This window comes from Cibotium barometz, chromosome 23, assembly GCF_041138505.1.
Source record: "Cibotium barometz isolate CiBa-2024 chromosome 23, ASM4113850v1, whole genome shotgun sequence".
Taxonomy (NCBI): Eukaryota; Viridiplantae; Streptophyta; class Polypodiopsida; order Cyatheales; family Cibotiaceae; genus Cibotium; species Cibotium barometz.
Window position 1 is genome coordinate 1,599,652 of NC_141068.1, and position 20,938 is coordinate 1,620,589.

General features: G+C 44.7%; 1 protein-coding gene across 2 annotated transcripts in view; it reads right to left on the reverse strand.

Annotated features, from left to right (window-relative positions):
* Window positions 1-7,025: 7,025 nt before the first annotated feature.
* Window positions 7,026-20,938, reverse strand: part of LOC147625530 (3-oxo-5-alpha-steroid 4-dehydrogenase (DUF1295)) — a 57,316-nt gene continuing 43,403 nt past the window's right edge. Inside the window, exon 3 of one of the 2 annotated variants that reach the window (XM_086817030.1) lies at window positions 7,026-7,959. In XM_086817030.1, the coding sequence (XP_086673156.1) occupies window positions 7,936-7,959 (24 nt within the window). In that variant the 3' untranslated portion in view covers window positions 7,026-7,935. Of the gene's footprint in view, window positions 7,960-8,372; window positions 9,023-20,938 lie in introns of those variants that run through there. The other variant, XM_086817029.1, reaches the window with a different exon arrangement.

Consider the following 20,938-nt stretch of genomic DNA (forward strand, 5'->3'; position numbering starts at 1 on the left):
CTATGCCGTCCCCCCCTCACTCTCTCTCTCCCTCTCTATATTTATGTACGTAGAGGGAGAGGGAGAGGAAGAGGGAGAGGGAAAAAGAATCAATCCCGCCAATCTCTCTTCTGTCTTGTAACTAGCCCCCCTCTCCCCCTCTTTTGCTCTCTCCCTCTTCCTTATGGTTAGTCTCTATATCTCTTGCTTTCTCTCTACATCTCGTTCTATCTCTTTTCGAACTCTCTATATGCAAATGCCCTACTTCATTACTTTAAGGAGAGGAGAGATATTGAAGGAGAGATCCGTGGTCATTTGTTGCAGGCACACCAAAGAATACTTACTTTTAAAAATAAACCTTTCAAACATTTATACCATTAACAATGACCTAATAGATTAAAATTTCATATGTATCAATTAAAAATGGAAAGATATAAATTAATAAAGAATATTCAACATTAAATGAAAGATATTCTGTATTTAATGAAGAGCTTTAAACATTTAATGAAGATTTTTGAACATTTAATGAGAATATTTTGCATTTAATATAGAACAACAAGATAGAGGAAGAGAGACAAGAAGATAGAAGGAAAGGGGGAGGGAGGTAGGAATGGAGGGAGGGAAGGAAGGAGACAGGAGAGAATAAGGTTTTAGTTTTGAAAAAAAAAGTTTTGGGGCAGAGGGAAGGGATGAGAGAATGAGCGAAGGGAAGATGGTATGGGCGACGTCACCCAAAGGCAGGGGGTGTCACCCCCACCCTCTTTTTTTGCCTTTGGGAAGAGGGGGAGAGGGGGGGTTTGGGTGTCGGCGCCCCTCTCTATATTTATATATCTCTATCCTTGGTCATTAGAAAATATTATTATAAACTTCCAATTATAGTATAACGAATTACATTCTACTATCCTTGGTCATGAGCACATCAAATATGTGAGTGCATGTGTGTTTAAGGGGAGAGAGAGAGAGAGAGAGAATCATGGATGGCCATGTTTGGAACTGGATAAAAGGAGGGACATTTATGAATATGTACGCACACATAGAGAAAAGATACTAAAAAAGGTGAAATATACCAATGAAATTTAGGTTAAAAACTGTGTGTGTGAGAGCGAGAGCGAGAGAGAGATTTAGGTTAAAAACTGTGTGTGTGAGTGAGGAAGAGATTACCATAAAGGGAGGGAAGGGGGGATGAGGCGAAATAGTGAAAGTAGATACACTTCTCAAAAGGTGGATTGTTTTTTGGCATTCGTCATGGGGGCGCCAATATTTCCCCTTTTTTTCCCGGCACCCTTATGTCTCCCCTTTCTTTTCTGCCTTGGCAGTGCTCATCGCGCCCCTTTTTTTCCCTCGGTCATGCCCTGGTTGCCAGCCCGCCAGCCCTACAGCTCCCTTGTGGTAACCACCATCGCCACCTCCGTGTCGTAGCCACCACCGTGTTCCCCACCATAGCCACCGGCCGCCTCCCTTTCCCCCCACGGTACCACCACCGTGATTGGCCGTCACCACCTCCATAGCCGCCTCCCCCATGCTTGGAACTGCCACCCCCTCCTTGCCTCACTCGCCCCCAACTCTTTCTCCCCTAGCTTCCTAGAAACTCGGATAGCTAGTGGCGCTTCTAGCCACATGACCTATCAGCACCACGATTGGCTTCAAAACCTTCATGACAAGTCTGGCAATGTCACTATTGGAGATAGGTCCACTCTTCGAATACAAGGATCCGACGCTATTCCTCTCGTTCCAGATGGCAAAGTACACAGGTCAGATGCTGAGGTCCTTTATGTTCCAGATTTGGGATTTAACCTTTTGTCTGTGAGTTCTCTTACCAAGCTAGATACCCGAATCATCTTTGATGAGCATTCCGTCATCTCGCTGAGGATCGTGATACAAGGCAGCCTCTATGGCAAGGAGTGCAGGAACATGGCCTATACAAACTCACCGCTCTTATGGCCAAATCAATAGCCGAGACAGGAGTTTTGTGGCATGCACGTTATGGGACATCTGCATTATGATGCTTTACGCCAGGCATTTTGTGAAAATCTGGTAGAGGGGTTGCCAGATGTTGGGGCACAGCTTGGTGTATGTGAGAGTTGCCTTGAGGGCAAGTAGCATCGAGAGGCCTTTCTAAAGAAGGCCACCAGGAGAGCCACTACCCTGTTGGAGCTTGTTCATTCGGATTTGTACGGCCCCATGCGCACAAATCCGAATGAACAAGGATGCTAATTACATGCTGCTATTTGTTGATGATTGTACCAGGTACACATGGGTCTATTTCTTGAAGACCAAGGATGAGACATTCGGCAAATTTTGTGATTGGAGTACATTGGTGGAGAAGCAGTCTGGACATTCTGTCCAGACTTTGAGAGCCGATCTTGGTGGCGAGTTCACTTCAAATCAGTTCAAGAACTACTGTGCTACCCATGGCATTCAGATGGAGTTTACCAATTCCGGGACACCGTCAGAGAATGGTGTTGTGGAGAGAAAGAACTTGAACATTTTGGAGATGGCGAGGACCATGCTGGAGCATAAGGGGCTTCCAAAGCCTCTCTGGGCCGAAGCGGTTGCTACTGCGGTTCATATTTGCACAATCGGTCTCCTACAGTTGCTGTTCGCGGGCAAGACTCCTTATGAGGCTTATTATGGTACGCGTCCTTCCGTCTCTCATTTTTGAGTTTTTGGATATGATGCTTTTGTACATGTGCCTAAGGCAGACAGGATGAAGTTGGATGCCAAATCCAAGCGCCTAGTGTTTGTTGGATATAGCACCACGACCAAAGGATACCGGCTCTATGACCCCGATACTCAGAAGGTGGAGGTCAGTTGGGATGTGGTCTTTGTTGAGACTACCCCTAGTCTCTCAAAGGGGGCTTCTTCTTCTACTTCTTCGTCGTCGTCCAGAGACATTGATGAAGTAGCTCAACCTTTTGCTTCTCAGTCTCCATCCATTCTAGCCATGTTGCCACGCATTCCTCCTCCCGCACCCATACTGGAGATAGCACCTATACCGTCCTCTGAGGGGGCCCATGAGGAGCATCAGGATGCAGAGGTCACTCAGGACCGCCCTACTAGGGCATGGCGTGTACCTAGATGGTTCTTTTAGACAGTCTGGGATTCTGGAATTACCGAGCTTTCGGAGACTAGCCAAGATGGCTTGAGGAGATCCCAGAGACTTCAGCAGCAGGGTCAAACACATGTGGGAAATTTGAGTGTGAACTATGCACTCATGTTGCGAGTTTTACAGGATAGTGAGCCGACTAGCATTAAGCAGGCTCTATCATAGGATGTTTGTAGGCATGCTATGGAGGCAGAGTTGGATTCCATATTGAGCGAAATCAGACATGGGAGTTGGTCCCTCGGCGCCAAGGGTTATGCCCAGAAGTCTGGCGTGGATTTTCAGGAAACTTTTGCACCTACGGCCAAGATGACCACCATCAGGACAGTGATTACTCTCGTAGCTCATCATCATTGGTCCATTTATCAGATGGACGTAAAGTCGGCCTTCCTTAACGGAACTCTAAAGGAGGAGGTCTATGTTGAGCAGCCCCCAAGATTCCTTATTCCAGGAGCAGAGGATATGGTCTACCATTTACGGAAGGCCTTATATGGTCTCGGCACCCAGAGCATGGTACCAGCGTATTTATCGCTTTATCATTCAGACTGGTTTTCAGAGATCGGATTAAGATCCTAATCTCTACATCTACAAAGAGGGCTGGTTACTCTTATTATTATTTGTGTGGATGATTTGATTCTCACTAGGAGCCACACTGCACATATTGCTCGCACTAAGGAACAACTTGGCCAGGAGTTTGAGATGACAAATCTTGGACTTCTTCATTTCTTCCTCAGCTTGGAGATCTTCCAGACTCATGATGGTATTTTTGTGTCTCAGCAGAGATATGTCTGTGGTGAGATTTTAGAGACATTTGGCATGGTAGATTGCCGTCCCATTTCTTCCCCCATGGACCTAGAGCAGAAGCTATCCTCAGAGGTAGCTAGTGACTTTACAGATGGTTCTAGATACAGGACCTTGGTTGGGTCTCTCATTTGGCTCATTCATTCAAGACCTGACATTTCTTTTACAATGGGCATTCTCAGCTCTCATTCATGGCCATCCCTTTATTGGTGCATTAGCACGCAACACAGCCGGTATTGCGATATTTGTAGGATACTCGGTCTTATGGCATCATGTATACCCAGGGGATTACTCTTAAAGGATGGTCAGATTCTGATTGGGTTGGAGACGTCGATGCACGGAGATTGACATCTGGATTTTGCTTTACTCTTAGATCTAGAGCTATTTCACGGAGTTCTAAGAAGCAGCCTACAGTGGCATTGTCTTCTACAAAGGCTGAGTACCAAGTGGCATCTGCAGCTGCTCAAGAGGTGGTTTGGCTTAGACGACTGCTTGCAGAGATTGGGTTCCCACAAACAGCGCCTACCTTGATTCATTGTGACAACCACAGTTGCTTTTGGCAATTGCCAAAAATCCAGTATTCCATGCTCGGACGAAGCATATTGAGATACAGTATCATTTTGTTCGAGAGAGCAGATTATGGCACGGGAGATTCTCATTGAGTATTTTCCTTCCAAGGAAAATGCAGCGGATTTGTTTACAAAGGCCCTTCCACAACCCTCCATGGCTACTCACTTCAGCTCCTTAGGCTTTATGCCACACCCAGGATCTGAAAGGGGGTGTTAGCGCATGAATCATCTCCTGGTTTGTGAGCCCCATCACTGAGTCAGTGGGGGACATAGGAGCTTTGATTATTTTAGGGAGCATTGGCTATTTTTATTATGCATTTTAGGCACCTTTTATGGGCTTTTAGCATTATTATTTTTGGCCTCTTTTAAGGACCAATCGGCCAGCTCCTAGAGGGGGTATATATATGCCCCTATGCTCTCACTCATTCATTCATTCACAGCAAAAGTCACACACTGCTCCACGTAGGGCTGTTGTACTTGCTTTATATATTTAGATTTCTGTCGTGTTTCTCTCATTCTCATTCTCATTCTCTTGTCTTCGTACCGCTTCTGCATTCTCTCTGACAAGAGGAGGTGGGCTGGTCTGGGCTACTGGGTTGAGTTGGTTTTTAGGGCCATTAATCGTTCATATCTTGCATTCAAGTGTTTCTAAACCTCTATAAACCATAAAATCATATTTTTCCCTTGGTTTGAGTGGTCAATTTGTTAATCCAAAATCAAGTATAAATCTGTATCAGCATTGTTTGGGACAATGGGATTTCTGAGCTTCTATGCTTCATGTACTGCATCTATCTTGCTCAAAAATCATTTGTAAAAGGGCAAGACATTGGCCATTGATAAGGATAAGACCTCCTTAAGCAGATTCAATGCTTCATGTACTGCATCTATCTTGCTCAAAAATCATTTGTAAAAGGGCAAGACATTGGCCATTGATAAGGATAAGACCTCCTTAAGCATTATCATCTGAAAGAGACATGTATCATCATCATGCCACGCTTCATGAACATATTTAGATCTTTGCCTACATGGATTTCATTACACAATGAAATCAAGAATAAAGAAGACCAAGGGCTACATCAATATCAAGGTCTACATCGACATGAAGAAGATCAAGAGCAACATCGACGTTACAAGCTACATCAAGAAGATCTTCATCATCACATTGGTCATCAAGGGGGGACTCTCCATTTATTTCTAATTCCTATTTTATGTTGAGTCAAGGGTTCTCTACCCAGGTCATCCCCCAAAATCTACATCTTTTGAACTTTTGGGGTTTTTTATATAGCCTTGATGCTATAAAAGGCATAGGTGGCTTCCTACACTAGCCAAGACCAACCCACCTATGGTCACCCCTCTATCCTAAGTGAATTGTAATCATAACTAGATGTCTAGCATCTAACGTAATTGTCTGGCATTGTAAAACCACCATGAGTAAAACCTACAAGCACTTGGATGGTCATCATAAACAGTTTTGTAAGCAGTAAGACCTACAGGCACTTGGACGGTCATCATAAACAGCTTTGTAAGCAATAATTAGAGCTAGTGTTGGTGTCATAGTAGCCATGGATATTTTGTTTGTTAGAAATAAACCAAAATACCATCTAACATTGGGGATATGGGCATCCAGTTGTTAGGTTTATAGCCAACTTGGTGTGAACACTCTAGGTGTGAACAACCTCTTAGTTAGAGTCAAAGATAGGATTTAATGCCTATAAAAGGGTATTGCACTTGGTGGTTCATTCATATCTCATCTCTCATATATCATTCATAATACAATCACCTTGTGTTGTGCCCAACTTGCTCTCTCTTCTTCTTCCTCCTCAACCATGGAGAGATTTCATCCTCCATAGCTCTATGGTTGAACCTGTGAGATTGCCAACAACATGTGCCTCCATATGGAATGACATTAAGGTTTGGTACTAGATTCGGGGATGGAGTTGGGGAATCGGGTGCAATGGTTATATGAGGGAGGACACTTAGAAACATGGTGTGGATCCTTGCAAATCAAGAGGTGGCCTACGTGTCATATTATTGAGGTCCCTTGCTCTTTGTTGCACCATAGCCTCAAATAGAGAGGTGGGGGTTTCTCTAGATATCCATATGAATCATATTGAGGTCCCTTACTCCTTGTTTCACCATAGTCTCAAATAGAGAGGTTGGGGTTTCTCTAGATATCCATATGAATCATATTGCTCATATGACTCACAGCTCTCTTGTTTTGGACTCTCAGAGTCTATTGGTAAAGTCACTGAGTACAATTGTACTGGTGTGGTTCCACGAGGAACTGATTGGAGTGGTTATACCAGAATGTGGTATAGCATTGGTGGCAGAAATCTATACATACCTCTCGATATAGGATTCTAATAATTGGGCACTTGATTATACACTGATTGAGAAACATTTGGTATGGGTAGTAGGGCTAGTGGTTTATTTGGTGCCGAAAGTATAGCTTGTGATGTTGGGTTTCCCTAGGACCAATAATGGGATCTATCATGGTTCTGGTGGCAATAAGCACAAAATTGTTGTTATCTAGCCTCAATAGACATTCTGTATCATGGGAATAAATTTTAACTCGTTAAATACCATGCTCACAAGCACAGAGAAGACCTATTAGCAAACATGTTGGCATAGAAACCCTTGATTTTAGTAAAAATGATCTTGTCAATGATGCCACCGAAAAGTGAGTGACTACTAAATAGTAGTTGACTTTTGTTGAAGCTGTGAAGGTTGTTGTATACCAAGAGAAGAAGGTGAGACAGAGGGCTGGTATGCCACCCACAAGGCCGAGAAGAGTTGATATGTTTGATTTGTTTGATGTATGTCCTACAAGGAGCAGCGTGCATGTAATGGATCATTATGCCAGTGATGTGTTAGAAGCTGCAAAGGCAGTGGAACAATATCTTGGTGAAGTTGAAGAGAGTGCAAACTGCATGTACAAACTTCTCCTTCTTCAAGAAGTAAGGAGGCACCTGGTTTTCTCTTGAGGTCTTCAACATCCTCCTCCAAGTAGCTTCAAATCTGTCCATAACATCTGACACTTCCTCATCCTCTCCTTGGGTCAGCCTACCCAAATCTTTCCACAAATCTTTAGGACTTTCATCTCTCCAATATTTCTTCTTCAAGGCTTCCCTCATACCATCCCAGCTTTCTGTCTCAACATCTGTGATGTCATACTCAAACGAATCCCTAGTTGCATCTTCCAACAGCAAAATCACCAACTTAAGCTTATAGGCATCATCCTCTCCGTTGTTCCTTAGAGCAACCAACTCAACACTGCATGATTTAACCACAGCTATTTGTCTTCAGAAGTCTAGGTAGGGCCGACCTCTAGGCAATTGGAAAAATGGAGAGGAGTGTAATTGAGGAGACTTATATTGGTGTGCAAGTGACCGCACCTCATCGGCGCAAAGTTTCTTAATCTAGCACCTTTTTTCCCATTCCTCCCTTCATTCTCTTCAAGATAAATCACATGAAGAGTTGTAATCATCCTCTACTGTACTTGGGGTTCTGTTGAGAACAAAAGTTGTGAAAAAACATGAGACCTGTAGGCTCAGAAATTGGCAATGGTTCAACTCAATGAGAATAAATCTAGTTTTGCTCCAATTGCTTACACAATAATGAATCACTGTACAAAGGACAACTACAGAACCTAAAAGGACTTCTCATGCATCCCATATATTGACTGGTCATTTCGATACACCATTTTTATTAGAAGCCTGTGAGATCCTCTTATTTTTGTCATAAAATCAGCATTACAAATATCCATTGCTTACCCTCCATTTTAATTTTATCTGACTGTAAAAGAATCAGTAAAAAAAGAGCATCAAACGAGAGAAAAGAAAGGTCCTCTGAAGTATTAACACTATTTCAGTGTGTTCACTAACGGCCACATGTGATATTTAGTCTAATAGCACAACACGTGTAGCAAGGTGTAACTCAGAACAGCTAGCATTGTGCCAGGAAGTGGCCAAAGTGATGCTTACAAAACCTGTGTGTCGAAAATCAAATTATCAAGGAATCCAGAGTGATGCTTATTGTGCGCAAATTTCTATTTGTACCGTCCAGGTCAAAAGCCTACATATTTTATCCCCTAACCAAGTTATCCAAGTTTAGCTTTGGGCTTCCACTTGGACCAAGGAATCCATACAGACGTTGTCTGCTGATACATTTTGTATGCCTCAGATCTTGAACCATCTGCAACCATCTTGTTTTCCACAAACACTGTCACTTGAGCTAAAACAGCCGAGTTTACTACAGTTCCAATTGTTGCCCAACCCTGCCCTATGATCCATGAGTACCCAGCAAGACCCCACCACCACAATTGCTCACCAAAGTAATTTGGATGCCTTGAATAATGCCACAGACCCTCATCAAGAACAGGCACTGGAGTTGTCCCGAGTTGCTTTAGGAGACTATTTTTACGTACAAAACAGTGGAGCTGTGAATCCGATACAAAGCCTATGACAATGCCCAAAGCACATACTATAGATACAACGGTATCAAAGGTACCCCATGGAATTGAACTATTATGGACAGTGTAAATGGGAAGGCAGATGCCTACTAGAAAGCACTGCATCAAAGATGAGAGGTAAAAGCAAAGCAGAAATCTCTCTCTCTCTCTCTCTCTCTCTCTCTCTCTCTCTCTCTAGCAACGCTATGTGCATTTATCCTCAACAAACAGGATTTAGAGGGTTGACTTACACACTATTTCGCTACTTTGTACTATGTACTTGGGTGCCATTGTTCTGATGCATGTAGTTTGATGGACTGCCATTGTCTTAAAGACCCTAGAGGTTGTCACCAGACATAACTCAAGCAATGCAAAAGGAAATCACAAAAGGGAAGAACAAAGGAAAAAAAAAGGCTCCTTTTGAATCCACTCTTGTTGACAACAAGTGAAAACCCAAAGATCATAAAAAAACGTTAACGATGAAAAAAGTAAGAAAAAGGAAAGCAGTGGCTTTATTTTTTGGGAACTAAACAAAAAGATGCCAGGGTCACTTTTTAGAGAAACGAGAGCTTCAAAACTATCAAACAGAGGGCCCCCTACAAGATTCACCATTAATGCCTGTTTTTACCAGATTTTGGCTCTTTATTCCCACTTTATAGCCCCTTTGGACCAGATTGTGCTGATTTTGGCCAACTAAGCAAAAAGATGCCAGGGTCACTTTTTAGAGAAACGAGAGCTTCAAAACTATCAAACAGAGGGCCCCCTACAAGATTCACCATTAATGCCTGTTTTTACCAGATTTTGGCTCTTTATTCCCACTTTATAGCCCCTTTGGACCAGATTGTGCTGATTTTGGCCAACTAAGCACTTTTAGCAGAGTTGACAGTTTTCCAAGTGTTTGTCGACATTCAGCCATCAGAGACTTGATTAAGCCATCACCCACACAAAGGTGCACAGAGTACAAAAGTGCACACCGGCTTTACAAAGAGCTTAAGGGATGCACTCTAAACTGTTTGCATATATAGCTTCATATATGATTGGAATATATCCAGGGTTACAAATTAAGGGAATAATTGCACTATTAAAAACACAAACCAACCTCAAGCAAAGAAAACACTAGAAAAAGTTTCAAAAAACTACAAATTTCTCAGCAAGTTATAATTTGATTTGATAGTCAAGAAAACTAATCTGTAACAAACAAAAGGGAGAAACAATATGAGAGAGAGAGAGAGAGAGAGAGAGAGAGAGAGAGAGATGAAGAAAAAATGTATTAACATCTTCAAAATACCCAAAGGATCTATGAGACGTAAAAGTGATACATGTGATCTATGAGTAAACTAGATGTCAAGAAAACATGCAATGAAAAAACCATATGCCAAAGGAAATTGGGCCCGCATATGTGCAGGCCGTGATACAACCAAATGCAAGAACACATCATGTGTCACCCTCCTCATGAATGGAATACAAAGCATCAATGCCCACCTCTTGCGGGCAGTCCCTTTCTATAGCGAGAGAGAGAGAGAGAGAGAGAGAGAGAGAGAGAGAGAGAGATTGTATGTGACACCTACGATCAGATAGCAACCGACAGGCAGAGATTGGACACGCAAAGGACACGTGGCAATGATGATGTGGCAGTAATGGCATGGCATTGTTGATGTGGCAATCGAGTCCAGGTGGCCGACAACAGTACTGGCCAATTAGGAGCATTGGTGCATATATATACGTGGGTAGCCAAATCATCATATTCATCTGCTTTCCTCAGCATTGGTGAAACCGGCCTCTGATAGAAAACCAGAGTGCGGTAGGAGCAATCACCCGTCCACTTGTAGTCTAGATGAAAAACAAAACACAGATTGGGGCTAGAGTGCCCAAATCTGAAAACACAACGACACCTGTTGGCCCCAAAGCTTGGCGCCCCTTGCGGTATTTCTTTATTCCATTAAAATAATATGTATGGCTGAGTACAACACAAAAACCAGCCAAGAGTTTACACCTGTAAGTCCAATCTGACTGCCCACAAATCCTTCTCAGCACAGAGGATCTATGCACACAGATCTGTGTCCTCAAGCAACACACTGTGCCTCCCTCTGATCAGCCAAGTTCACAAAGCAGGCCAGCCATGGGCATACATCTGGCATAACTCAAGAGCCTGATACATCTTCTCAGCTCAAACATACATATGCTGTTCAATCTCTGTCTTAATCCCTTGTCAATCTGCCATACTCCTCCTCTCACAAGGAGCCAGATAACACATACCTGTAGCAGACATCAAGCAATAGAAAGAGAGATAGATGAACAGAGTCAAGGCTTACCAAGTTCAGCTCGTGAAACAACACTGGAGGGAGCAACAGCACTAATCTGTGCCTGCAGGCACTTGAATCCACAATCCTGCTTCACACGTGTGCTTGCTCTTGCCTGTATCCTCCTCCTGATGCTCACTCCTATGCTGTCCTTGAAAAGTACAGATCTGAAAATCAGCGCAGCACCCGTCTGTACCACCTCGGGATGCGTGCCAGGCGTTGTACTTGCATAAACAGCCTGCTGTCCACTTCTGTACCAGCCTGAATCAGCATACACAGGTCTGTCCAGCACCCAGTAAAGCGCCGCCTGCACCTGTACTTGCTGTACCTGACTGCCCGTACACTGTACGGCAGTCGTACAGTAGGGTTTGGCCTGGAAAACAGGCTGTACAGCCTGTACAGAGCTTCTGCGCAGAGTTTCCAGCAGTAGCTCTGTGCGCCGCCAGCAGCAGAGGAGAAAGAGAGAGAGAGAGAGAGTGTCCAGTACTGGCCGTACAGTGCTGTACGGCTGGTTCCACTCAGAAAAACAGCAGCACAACTGATCTTCAGCAGTCGCCCTCCCCTTCCTGTGCTTTTCCACGCTTGCACACAAGCGCATGAAGGAGTTCTCCTTTTGCTACACGATTCCCCAAAAAGGGAAGAGAGAGAGGGAAGAGAGAGAAAAGTCCTTCCCAATTTAATCCCTAGGGCCCCAACTTAATAAGTTCCTAGGGCCCCTAAAGCCTAGGGGCAAACTTCAATAAACATTCAAACTTAATGTTTTAATGTTCCCCCTTCACACCTAGGGATGTCCACACATCTTAAACACTGTCCGGGCACCCCCCATGTGAATCATAAAATATTCTGACTCTGCAACCACCATGCCCACACTTGTCCTGCTCCATTTTCACAGGGCCATGACATACCCCCCTCTTGAAAGATGGCAAGCGTCCTCGATTGCATTCTGGTGATGCATCAAAATATCCAAAGTGAAATATACAATATGGCAAGATCAGCGTCCCAATCTCTCTGAGCCATACACATGTATCATCATTCACTGCAAACCAATGGCATAGTAATAGTCCAAGTTGTATACCACTGTGAACCATACATATCCACAAAAATCTCCATGTGACTAGTACACATATATCATAGAAGTCCCATAAACAGATGTACTGTTAGCCTCAGTACCTTCGGATGAGATAAAATCTGCACCAAGCGACCTCTAGATGTCATCTGAGCCTGTCTGTATCAAGGGAGTGGAGGTGCTACCCCCCTCTTGAGCATCAGGTAATGCTCCAGACCCATGCTCTGCTGAACCTGAATGAGCCACAATAAGAGTCGGCTCTAACTCAAAGGCATCGAGATAAAGCTGCAAAACCTGAGGTGAATCTGTTAAGTCACCTTCCTCCATCCACTTCGCATCCATCGGTGAATAGTTCTTGAACTTCACAAGATAGCGACGGGAAACTTTACCTCGTACCTTCCTTTCTTTATGTGCCAGTATCTGCTCTGGAATCAGAACCTCATCAAGTTCCTCAACTTCCGGCTGAGCCTCATCTGATACATCCTCAGGCACATCCCCACGGAAAGGTCTAAGAAGACTCACGTGAAAAGCATTGTGAATCCTCCAGTGATCTGGTAACTTCAAACGATAGGTTACCTCACCAATCTTTTCCAAAACCTGAAAAGGCCCATAATATCGCATGCTCAATTTAGGGAATAAGCGCTCTTTACCCTTCATCTTCTTGAGTCTAGCCTTTTCAAAGCGCAAAAGAACCCAATCACCCAATGCAAACTGTAAATCACGTCTGTGACGGTCTGCGGCTTTCTTTTGCTTCTGCTGAGTTTTCTGGAGGGCCAACTTAACTCTCCGATAAGCTTCATCCAAGCTCTCCACATACTGATCAGCCTCAAAGATCTTATCCTTTGTATGCAAAATGGGTGGAACCTTCTTCCCTCCTTCTACAATCTCAAAAGGCGCCTTGCCTGTCGAGCTATGTACAGTGTTGTTATATGCAAACTCCACCAAAGGAAGATACTTTTCCCATTGTTGCTTGTGCTCTGACACATAACACTTGAGAAGATCCAACACTGTAGAGTTAGCCTCTTCTGACTGACCATCTGTCTGTGGATGAAATGACGATGAAAACTTGAGAGTTGTACCCATGTTGTCAAACAACCCTCTCCAAAACAAACTCGTCATCCGTGGATCACGGTCACTAATGATAGACGTAGGCAAGCCATGATACTTGAAGATGTTCGCCATGAACAACTTCACCATATGATCCACTTTAATTGTCTTCCTCACGGGAATGAAATGAGCCTGCTTACTGAACCTACATATGATAGTCCAGATCCCATCATTTCCCGTTTGTGTCCGTGGAAGATCAAATACAAAATCCATGGCAATGCTCTCCCAAGGTCTATCCGGAATAGGTAAAGGCTGTAATAACCCTGGTGTCTTCTGACGGTCAAACTTTACCTTCTGACATACGATGCATTGCCTCACAAAGGCATCAACATCTCTTCTCAAGGTTGGCCAATAAAAGAAAGTCTCCACTGCTTTGACCGTGGCGTCAATACCTCTATGACCTGCATACGGTGGAGCATGACTTTCAATCATAACCTTGAGTCGCAATGGCCTGGTAACACACAGTCTGCCATGCATCAATAAAAACCCATCTCTGAGAGTGTAATGCTCATGCCGCTGATGAGCTAGGCTGAATCAACCCCTTATTCAATAGCTCCTGTACCTGACTCATAATCTCTTCCTGTTGGGCTGCACTAACACGATACGGCGGTCTATTCGGTGGAGTACTACCAGGAATCAGATCTATGGCATGATCTTCTGGCCTCTCAGGAGGTAATTCTCCTGGCAATGACTCGGAAAAACAGTCTTGAAACCCACTTAAGAAATCAGCCCTGTCCTTATCTAACATTGACAAATTAGACTTAGACTCATCATCCTGTGCATCCTTTACATAAATCAAGTACGCGGAAAGATGCTTTTTCATTACTGATGAAATCGCCGAAGCGGATACAATAGGAACAGATTCCCCTTTGAGTTTTACATCCAATACATGCTCTTTCCCTCTATGAGTCAAAGTAATTTTCCTATTGTAAGTATCCACCACCGCATGTACCCTGTGGCACCATGGCATCCCCAACAAAACATCACAGCCATCCAAAGGCATGATGAAGAACTCCTCGTTGTCCACATAACCCTGCAAATGAAGCCGAAGCTTCCCAATGATAGGAGTAACGGGTTCTGCATACCCTGGACAAGCCATATTTGCCTCATGTAACGGCCCCATCTCCTCTGCGCGAATCCCCAATCGGCCAGCCAAATCTGGTGAAATGAAGTTGGCTCTAGCACCTGTGTCAAAGAAGATCAAAGCATTCTGATCTCTCACTTTGCCCCATGCCCTGCACAACTCTGTAGCTTCACCACCTAGCTGCTCCCCCACAAGATCAGGAACTACGCCTGCAGAAGGCTTTTGTTTCTTTGGCTTGGGCTCTCCTTTATTGTCAGGGTCCTTCTTGGACGTTCTCTTGGGACAATTGAATGACATATGCCCCTCTTCAGTACAGTAAAAACACTTTTGAGCATCTCTCAAAGCCTGTCTTTCCTCAGAAGTCCTCTTGGGCATTGGCAACTTCTTATACTTTGTCTCTGAAGACCCTTTAGTATCACGAGAAGCATGCCCAAATTTTTCAGCTTTCTTGCCCAATTTCTTACTGCCTTTAAATCCAGATGAACCACCTGTGAGTAACGCATTAGCTGTCATAGCATTTTCAATCATCTGTGACATGTTCGTTACTCTTGTCTTTATACAATAATCTCGTACCTCCTTGGGCAGCCCACAACAATACTTCTCAACCTGCTCAGATAATGGCACGGCACGATAAGAAGTCACTGGGAGTAGAGCTTCCCAAAACTTCTTGTTATAATCCTCCAAACTATCACACTTTGAAGCATCCAGCTTGTGCCATGCTGTCATAACATCCACCTCAAATGTAGATGTGAGCCATACGGAAGAGAAAACCTGTTTGAATTGGACCCATGTGGTGGGTGCTATGCCCTGCAAAAGAAGAGTAGACCACCACTGCAAAGCATTGCCCTTGAGAAAAGTGGCAGCTTTCCTCACCTTCGAGGACTCTGTGTAATTCCCACCAGAAAAAGCAGCATCAAACTGCTGTAAAAAGGTAAGTGCCTTCAATTTATCCTTGGCCCCACTGAAAGTGTCAAACTTCACTGCAGCTCCCCCTTCCTTGTAATCCTTCGCCTTGCCCATAGGCGTTAGATTATCATATGGAAGTGGTTTCGTGAGATTGCTGCCCCCAACATTCATACCCATCATTGGGTCAACATTTCCCATTCCAACACCAGGCATACCATACATCCCAGCCATGTTTCCATACATGCCATGCTGCATACCTGGCTGCATGCCACCAAACATATTGCCTTGCATCCCAGGTTGCATGCTTCCAAACACATTTCCTTGCATACCGGACTGCATACCACCATACATATTCCCTTGCATGCCAGGCTGAAAATTGGCTCCAAAAGGCCCATACATACCCATGCCTCCCTGAGGATAACTCCCAGTCATGGATTGAAACACCGAGCCACCACCAAAATAACCTGGATGCATGTTCTGCTGAGGAATAGGTGGCTGTCCATAGAAGGAACTCTGTGGGTTAGCACCAAAAGCATGCTGCATGTTTGGAAACTGTACAGGAGATGGATCCTGTGGAGTGGTACCACTATGACTCTGAGAAAGATTCTTTGAACGAACCTTCTTCTTCTTTTTCTGGGGCTCTGTGCGGGGCTCTGAGCGAGATCTCAAAAATTCAGCAAATCTCTCACTCTGAGTGAGCTGCATAAAAGTATCCATAACACTAGCCAAGCGATCTTTGAACCGAGCATCATCATCCTCTTTACCATGCACATCTTCTGGCTGTGTTACATCCTCATAAGGCTCAACATCTGCAGCTTGTTCTCCTGCAAAAATATCCTCAGATACATCTCTTTCAGGAGAAGACTCTTGCTCTTCTTCTTCATGATAAAAGTACTCTTCCTCTGTATCAGACATGATTGCTGAATTTTCAGCGATGGCTTTCTCCAAAGCAACCACGAGCTCACCCCCTTCAGAAAGTTGATGATTGGTCCCGGCAACGGAACCTTGAAACCGGCCTCTGATAGAAAACCAGAGTGCGGTAGGAGCAATCACCCGTCCACTTGTAGTCTAGATGAAAAACAAAACACAGATTGGGGCTAGAGTGCCCAAATCTGAAAACACAACGACACCTGTTGGCCCCAAAGCTTGGTGCCCCTTGCGGTATTTCTTTATTCCATTAAAATAATATGTATGGCTGAGTACAACACAAAAACCAGCCAAGAGTTTACACCTGTAAGTCCAATTTGACTGCCCACAAATCCTTCTCAGCACAGAGGATCTATGCACACAGATCTGTGTCCTCAACCAACACACTGTGCCTCCCTCTGATCAGCCAAGTTCACAAAGCAGGCCAGCCATGGGCATACATCTGGCATAACTCAAGAGCCTGATACATCTTCTCAGCTCAAACATACATATGCTGTTCAATCTCTGTCTTAATCCCTTGTCAATCTGCCATACTCCTCCTCTCACAAGGAGCCAGATAACACATACCTGTAGTAGACATCAAGCAATAGAAAGAGAGATAGATGAACAGAGTCAAGGCTTACCAAGTTCAGCTCGTGAAACAACACTGGAGGGAGCAACAGCACTAATCTGTGCCTGCAGGCACTTGAATCCACAATCCTGCTTCACACGTGTGCTTGCTCTTGCCTGTATCCTCCTCCTAATGCTCACTCCTATGCTGTCCTTGAAAAGTACAGATCTGAAAATCAGCACAGCACCCGTCTGTACCACCTCGGGATGCGTGCCAGGCGTTGTACTTGCATAAACAGCCTGCTGTCCACTTCTGTACCAGCCTGAATCAGCATACACAGGTCTGTCCAGCACCCAGTAAAGCGCCGCCTGCACCTGTACTTGCTGTACCTGACTGCCCGTACACTGTACGGCAGTCGTACAGTAGGGTTTGGCCTGGAAAACAGGCTGTACAGCCTGTACAGAGCTTCTGCGCAGAGTTTCCAGCAGTAGCTCTGTGCGCCGCCAGCAGCAGAGGAGAAAGAGAGAGAGAGAGAGAGTGTCCAGTACTGGCCGTACAGTGCTGTACGGCTGGTTCCACTCAGAAAAACAGCAGCACAACTGATCTTCAGCAGTCGCCCTCCCCTTCCTGTGCTTTTCCACGCTTGCACACAAGCGCATGAAGGAGTTCTCCTTTTGCTACACGATTCCCCAAAAAGGGAAGAGAGAGAGGGAAGAGAGAGAAAAGTCCTTCCCAATTTAATCCCTAGGGCCCCAACTTAATAAGTTCCTAGGGCCCCTAAAGCCTAGGGGCAAACTTCAATAAACATTCAAACTTAATGTTTTAATGTTCCCCCTTCACACCTAGGGATGTCCACACATCTTAAACACTGTCCGGGCACCCCCCATGTGAATCATAAAATATTCTGACTCTGCAACCACCATGCCCACACTTGTCCTGCTCCATTTTCACAGGGCCATGACAATTGGACTACACAAAGCGTTTCTCTGTAGGCGAAGTGCTAGCCAAGAGTGTTCTAGAGGTCACAGGGCTGTGATTTGACATCCTCATTCTCAACCACATCTTGTACTTGAATTTCAGTTGTATTAATACAAAGCAGTAGTTTAGGACTCTTGTGTGTGGTGTATGTGTGATTCCACCGCACTCTTCTTCTATCCCGTCTCGCCAGGATGGAGACAGCACCTTGAACACCTAGTATTCCGAATCTGGAATCTACAAGGGCCCTTCGGAGCAAGTGTTGGACGATTCCAAGGACGAAGTGGCAAAACTTTCTGGAGGAAGATTTTTCACTCCTTTTGTTGCAAGCAAGGATGTGTTGGATGAGTTCCAACGGTCATCATTCTACACCTGTGCGTAATCGGTAGGAGAGATGCCGTCCGCATCACCGACGTCTCCTTCACGAAGTCCCTCTCCACCGGATTCTCTAGCCTTCATTGGCACGACGTCGAGGGACTACCAGTTTGCCAAGTTCTTCCTCCATGCCTTGTGAGCAACGAGCTCAATTATTGAAGCTTCTGATGTTGGGTTTTATGCTGTGTATGCACCCAGAGGAGTGCTAGTGATCATCAGTAGATTACTGGGGCACTTTTTACTTCAGTTAGTGGAGGTTTTTTCCCCCAGTTTAGCTCAGTTTCACTTATATGCAGTTTATAAGTGTTTTGGTCCACCCAGCACATTTTATGGCCGGACATGTGAACACTTATCTTTAGGGTCACTATTATGTGGCTATTGTACTTCACTTTTTTTCATCAAGCAATAGACTGAAGTCGTGTTCTCTCTCTCTGTTGGTTTCCACGCCTGCTTGAAGCTTGTGTAAACCCTAACCCTAACACTTCATTGCCTTCATTTGGTATCAGAGCATTGAAGCTTGCCCTGCCCTGCCCTGCCCGTACACTGCCAGTGTTGCTGCCCATACTCCTGAGCGCCGTACACCTGTGCGCCGTACAGCACTGTTGCTGCCCGTACAACTGTGCGCCGTACTACAGCTTCAGCACCTGCTGCCCGTACACCTGTGCGCCGTATTGCATTCCGTACCTGACAGCGCCGTACTACATTCCGTTCCTGTCAGCGCACGTGTACCAGCCCCATAGAGCCGCCTTCAGGTACTGTACCTGCCCCGTACAACTGTCAGCGCTGCCTTCAGCATCTGGTCGCCTTGCTACCAGCTTCCGTACAAACCTGCGCAGAAAGCCCTGCAGCATTCCGTGCTGCGTACCTGCTTCTGTACCTGGCGACTGTACCTGCTGTGATACGACTGCAACTTCCACCTACTGTACTTGCCCGTACAGTAAGCGCCGCCTTCAACTCGACACTGTGCAGCTTCCGTACTTTCAAGAGTCGACCACAGTACCTGCACAGTACCTCCACGAATCTGCCTGCAGCCTTCATCAGTCCTGTGCAGTACAGTCAACTGTACATTGAAGTCAACTTGTACCTGCTAACATCACACTGTGGTAAGCATTGCAAGTTTTGAATATTGGGCATTTTTATTTTCTCTGTGAAAATATACAGGCACAACAGGCAGATTTTCTAGCAAAGAACTATACAGGTTTTTTGCACAATTTGGGTGCAGCAAATTTGGGCATTTTTGGGGCATTTTGGCATTGTGTACGCCATTTGCTGCTCTACTCAGTCATTGGTGCATTGACCTGCACATTCAGAGGATTGAGAGTGCAGGCATATTTGGGTGAACTGTATTCAGTGGAGTACAGTTATTTTCAGGGTTTCTGCTATTGGGTTTTTTGATAAATAGGTACAACATTGTGCGTAAGCATAATGGCAAATCAACAGCAAAGTGATGTATTCACATATTTGTCTAAGGAAGACAAATTGGATGGCACGAACTACTCCTTGTGGAGTTTTATGCTGAAAAATGTGCTTGTGGCAAAAGGTCTTTGGGATTTTGTTAGTGGTGATGAACCACGTCTAGGTCCATTGGCTCCAGAGACTCCTCCCCAAGGGGGTGCTCGTGGACGAGGACAACAGGTATAGGCTCCAGGACAGCCATTGCCTGTTCAAAGAACAAATGCTCAAAAGACATGGGATGCCAGGGATGCACAAGCTTTGTCACTCATTGCATTGTCAGTACAGAGGTCCATTATACCTCATATTCGTTCAGCTGGCTCTTCACAGAATGCATGGGTGACTTTGGAGCAGATGTATGCTGCTCGTAATGAGACAAGGATCTCATTTTTGAAAAGAGAGCTGGAAAATCAGAAAATGAATGAAGGAGATGATATGTCTAGCCACTTAAACAAGCTGCAGGATTTGAGAGAGCAACTCATCAATGTGGATGAGATTATTCCTGAGACACAGCTTGTGTCCACCATCTTGCACTCTTTGCCAAGATCTTACTTGGCTTTTCATACCTCTTTGAACCTCAGCATGAGGAATGCTGTTGAACCCCTCAAGTATCAGGAACTTGTTGCTCTCTTACTACAAGAGGAGCAAATGAGGAAGAATATGAATATGAACACAAATGCTGAACAAGCATTTACTACAGGTCAAAAGGGGAAAGGAAAAACTCAGCCAAAGAGTTCAAATCAAAATTCAGGTGATGGTGGTTCTTCACAAGATACCAAGAAAGGTGATGGACATCCCAAGAAGAAGGGCAAATGTCATTACTGTAAGAAGCCAGGTCACTACATCACTGAATGTAGGAAGAGGATTGCCAAAGAGAAGGCAAAGGAAGCTGGGATGTCTGTTAATGATGCTTCTAAAGCTCCTCCAGAGACTGCTTCTTTTGTTGAGGACAGGGATTACTGTTTTTATACATGCAGCTATGATGCCTCTTGGTCTTCACAGGCACTCAGTTTGACAGAGCATGCATGTACTTGGTATTTTGATAGTGGTGCCTCAGAGCATATCACATCTCGCAGGGATTTGTTTAGTCATGTTGGCCCTGCCCCTGTTGGCAAAACTGTTCAGTGTGCCAACAATGCTTCATATCCAGTTCGTGGCATTGGGGAGATTCAGCTCACAGCCATTGATGGCTCCATTCTCCGCCTTACAGATGCCTTATATGTACCAGGGATAAAGAAGAATTTGTTGTCCATTTCTTCTTTAGCACATTGTGGTATGCAAGTCCACTTTGATG